The sequence below is a fragment of the Hylobates moloch genome, unplaced genomic scaffold, assembly GCF_009828535.3.
Source record: "Hylobates moloch isolate HMO894 unplaced genomic scaffold, HMol_V3 SCAFFOLD_1, whole genome shotgun sequence".
Lineage (NCBI taxonomy): Eukaryota > Metazoa > Chordata > Mammalia > Primates > Hylobatidae > Hylobates > Hylobates moloch.
In genome coordinates this window covers 103,017,087-103,020,860 of record NW_026652276.1, presented here as the reverse complement: position 1 = coordinate 103,020,860, position 3,774 = coordinate 103,017,087, and the positions used below count along the sequence as shown (strand labels likewise).

The following is a 3,774-nucleotide window of genomic DNA, read 5'->3' as shown; positions in this document are numbered from 1 at the left end:
AAAAAAAAAAAAAAGGAAAGAAAAAAGGCCAGCCACAGTGGCTCACACCTCTAATCCCAGCACTTTGAGAGGCTAAGGCGGGCGGATCACCTGAGGTCAGGAGTTTGAAACCAGCCTGACCAACATGGAGAAACCCCTTCTCTACTAAAAATACAAAATTAGCTGGGCATAGTGGCGCATGCCTGTAATCCTAGCTACTCGGGAGGCTGAGGTTGGAGAATTGCTTGAACCTGGGAGGCGGAGGTTGCAATGAGCCGAGGCCGTGCCATTGCACTGCAGCCTGGGCAACAAGAGTGAAACTCTGTCTCAGAAAAATAAAAAAATTAGCCAGGCATGGTGGCACGTGCCTGTGGTCCCAGCTACTTGGGAGGCTGGGGCGGGAGGATCACTTGAGCCCAAGGGGATTGAGGCTGCAGTGAGCCAAGATCATGCCATTGCACTCCAGCCTGGGCAAGGGAACGAGACTCCATCTCAAAAATAAGTAAATAGGCCGGGTGTGGTGGCTCACGCCTGTAATCCTAGCACTTTGGGAGGCCGAGGTGGGCGGATCACTTGAGGTTTCAGGAGTTCAAGACCAGCCCGGCCAACATACAAAACCCCGTCTCTACTAAAAATAGAAAAATTAGCCAGGCGTGGTGGCGGGCACTTATAATCCCAGCTACTTGGGAGGCTGAGGCAGGAGACTCGCTTGAACCCAGGGGACCAAGGTTGCAGTGAGCCGAGATTGCATTACTGCACTCCAGCCTGGGCAGAAGAGTGAAACTTCATCTCAAAAAAATAAAAAATATAAATAAATAGCCTCTGAGAAAGCCCATCCAAAAGCAGAACTAAGCATTTTGGGTTTGTTCCGCGTCACCTGGAGTCCTAACCCAGTCCCTTTGTCCCTCTCTCTAGCAATGGCCAATGTACATGGTGGACTATGCCGGCCTGAACGTGCAGCTCCCGGGACCTCTTAATTACTAGACCTCAGTACTGAATCAGGACCTCACTCAGAAAGACTAAAGGAAATGTAATTTATGTACAAAATGTATATTCGGATATGTATCGATGCCTTTTAGTTTTTCCAATGATTTTTACACTATATTCCTGCCACCAAGGCCTTTTTAAATAAGTAAAAAAAGAAAAAAAAAAGTGTTGCCTTTACTTTTACGGTCACCGTTTCATGTTCTCATTTGGATTGTGGCCGCAGCTGTCACTGGGGACAGGGTCGGGAAACGCAGCTCAGGTGGCCTGCCAAGGCCCTCCTTCCTCATCACAGCAGAGGTAGTGTCCAGGAAGACCTCAGAGCTCTCTGTGCTCCTGGGAGCATGTGACTTCAAGAAGAAAAGCCACGGAAGGAAAATGTGCCATGGGGCCGGGCGTGGTGGCTCACACCTGGAATCCCAGCACTTTGGGAGGTCGAGGTGGGTGGATTGCTTGAGGTCAGGAGTTCGACCTCATTGGCCTGTAATACCAATGCTTTGGGAGGCCAAGGTGGGAGGATTGCTTGAGACCAGGAGTTTGAGACCAGTCTAGGCAACATAGTGGAACCCTTTCTCTAGAAAATGTTAAATGTGGCTCACACCTGTAATCCCAGCACTCTGGGAGGCTGAGGCGGGTGAATCACCTGAGGTCAGGAGTTTGAGACTAGCCTGGGCAACATAGGGAGACCCCGTCTGCATGAAAATACAAAAATGAGGCCGGGCATGGTGGCACATGCCTGTAATCCCAGCAGTTTAGGAGGCCAATGTGGGTGGATCACCTGAGGTCAGGAGTTCGAGACCAGCCTGGCCAACATGGTGAAACCCCATCTCTACTAAAAATGCAAAAATTAGCCAGGTGTGGTGGCAGGTGCCTGTAATCCCAGCTACTCAGGAGGCTGAGGCAGGAGAATCACTTGAACCTGGGAGGCAGAGGGTGCAGTGAGCTGAGACCACGCCATTGCACTGCAGCTGGGGCAACAAGAACAAAACTCCATCTCAAAAAAAAAAATACAAAAATTAGCCAGGCGTTGTGGTGCGCACACCTGGAGTCCAGCTACTCAGGAGGCTGAGGCAGGAGGAGGACTGCTTAAGTAAAGATGGTTGAGGTTGTAGTGAGTCGTGATTACACCACTGCACTCCAGCCTGGGCGACAAAGCAAGACCCTGTCTCAAAAAAAAAAAAAAAAAGTGTTAAATATGGTAAATGTCAGAGAGGGAGGGGCCCATCTGGTGAAGCACTGTGGCTGGATGGGAGCCATCTTCAAAAAGGGATTTGGAGACCGGGCACGGTGGCTCATGCCTGTAATCCCAGCACACTGGGAGGCCAAGGTGTGTGGATCGCCTGAGGTCAGGAGTTCGAGACCAGCCCAGCCAACATGATGAAACCCCATCTCTACTAAAAATACAAAAAAATTAGCCAGGCGTGGTGGCGCGCAACTGTAATTCCAGGTACTTGGAAGGCCAAGGCAGGAGAATTGCTTGGACCCAGGAGGTAGAGGTTGCAGTGAGCCGAGACTGCACCATTGCACTCCAGCCTCAGCAACAAGAATGAAACTCCATCCCAAAAAAAAAAAAAGGGGGGGGGGGGGGGGGGGGCAGGACAAGTTTTCTTTTTTTCAGAGGCAAGTTCTTTCTGTGTCCCCAGGCTGGAATGCAGTGGCACAATCATATCTTCCTGCAGCCTCAAACTCCTGGGCTCAAGCAATCCTCCTGCCTCAGCCTCCAGAGTAGCTGGGGCTACAGGTGTAAGCCACCACACCCAGCTAATTTTTTTTATTCTTTGTAGAGATGGGGTCTTGGGCTATGTTGCCCACGCTGGCTTCAAATTTCTGGGCCCAAGCCATCCTCAGAGTGCTGGGATTAGAGGCGTGAGCAACCATGCCCAGCCTGAGATGATTTTGGATAGAGCTCTGGATACTTGACAAACAGAGTGATGGGGTCCCAGCTGTGTCTCAGAAAGACCACTTTAGGGGCAGGTGGGAAGTTGAAGGAAGGGACAAGACTAAAGGCAAAAAGACAAGTCACAAGAGCGTGGCAGGCGTCCAAGGCCTGGCACCCAGTCCCTGCTTACTGGGTGACACATATTTACTGAGCCCTGCCCTTCTGGCTGGGAGGCCAAGCAGCTGAATGTCCTGACTGGGAAGCGGCTGCCAGGGAGTACAAAACAGAGTAAGGCTGGTGCATTGGCTCTGGCCTCTAATCCTAGTGCTTTGGGAGGCCAAGGTGGGAGGATCGCTTGAGGCCAGGAGTTCGAGACCAGCCTAGACAACATAGTGGAACCCTTTCTCTAAAACATGTTAATTAGCTGGGTATGGTGGTGTGTGCCTGTAGTCCCAGCTACTCTGGAGGCTGAGGCAGGAGGATTGTTTGAGACCAGGAGTTTGACACTGCAGTGAGCCGTGATTACACCATTGCTCTTGAGCATGGTCAACAGAGCAAGACCCTGCCTCCGAAAAAACAAAGCAGGGGGACCTGACCTAGTGCAGAAAGTAGGAAGAGTCCTTGAAGCTGACGCTTGAAGAGCAAGTGAGGCTTTGGGGGGACAAAGAGAGGAGGGCTGAGGTAGGTGGGTGTTTAAGAGGAGAGCCATGTGGGCAAAAACGGAGCTGGACAGGGACTGGGTGCGTTCCGGGAATAAGAAGGTGTCGCCAGAGCAGACGCAAGGTGGCTGGAGGTGACATGTCGGGGCAGGTGTGGACTCGGTCAGGGTTCCCGAGGACGCTCAGCAGGTGTCTCCTACACATGATGCTGGGCTGAAGTGGTGGGCAGAGGCGGACATCCAGCCTGGGTTACATCTGCCCAGCCATGCACTC

The 3,774-nt window shown here is 51.8% G+C and overlaps 1 protein-coding gene across 1 annotated transcript in view; it reads left to right on the top strand.

Moving 5' to 3' along the window:
- The window catches only part of LOC116811566 (general transcription factor II-I repeat domain-containing protein 1-like), a 20,024-nt gene extending 18,920 nt beyond the window's left edge, over positions 1–1,104 (top strand). The window contains exon 5 of the mRNA XM_032756675.2: positions 895–1,104. Coding sequence (XP_032612566.1) covers positions 895–963 — 69 coding nt within the window. The 3' untranslated portion in view covers positions 964–1,104. The remainder of the gene's footprint in view (positions 1–894) is intronic.
- The last annotated feature ends 2,670 nt before the right edge of the window (positions 1,105–3,774 follow it).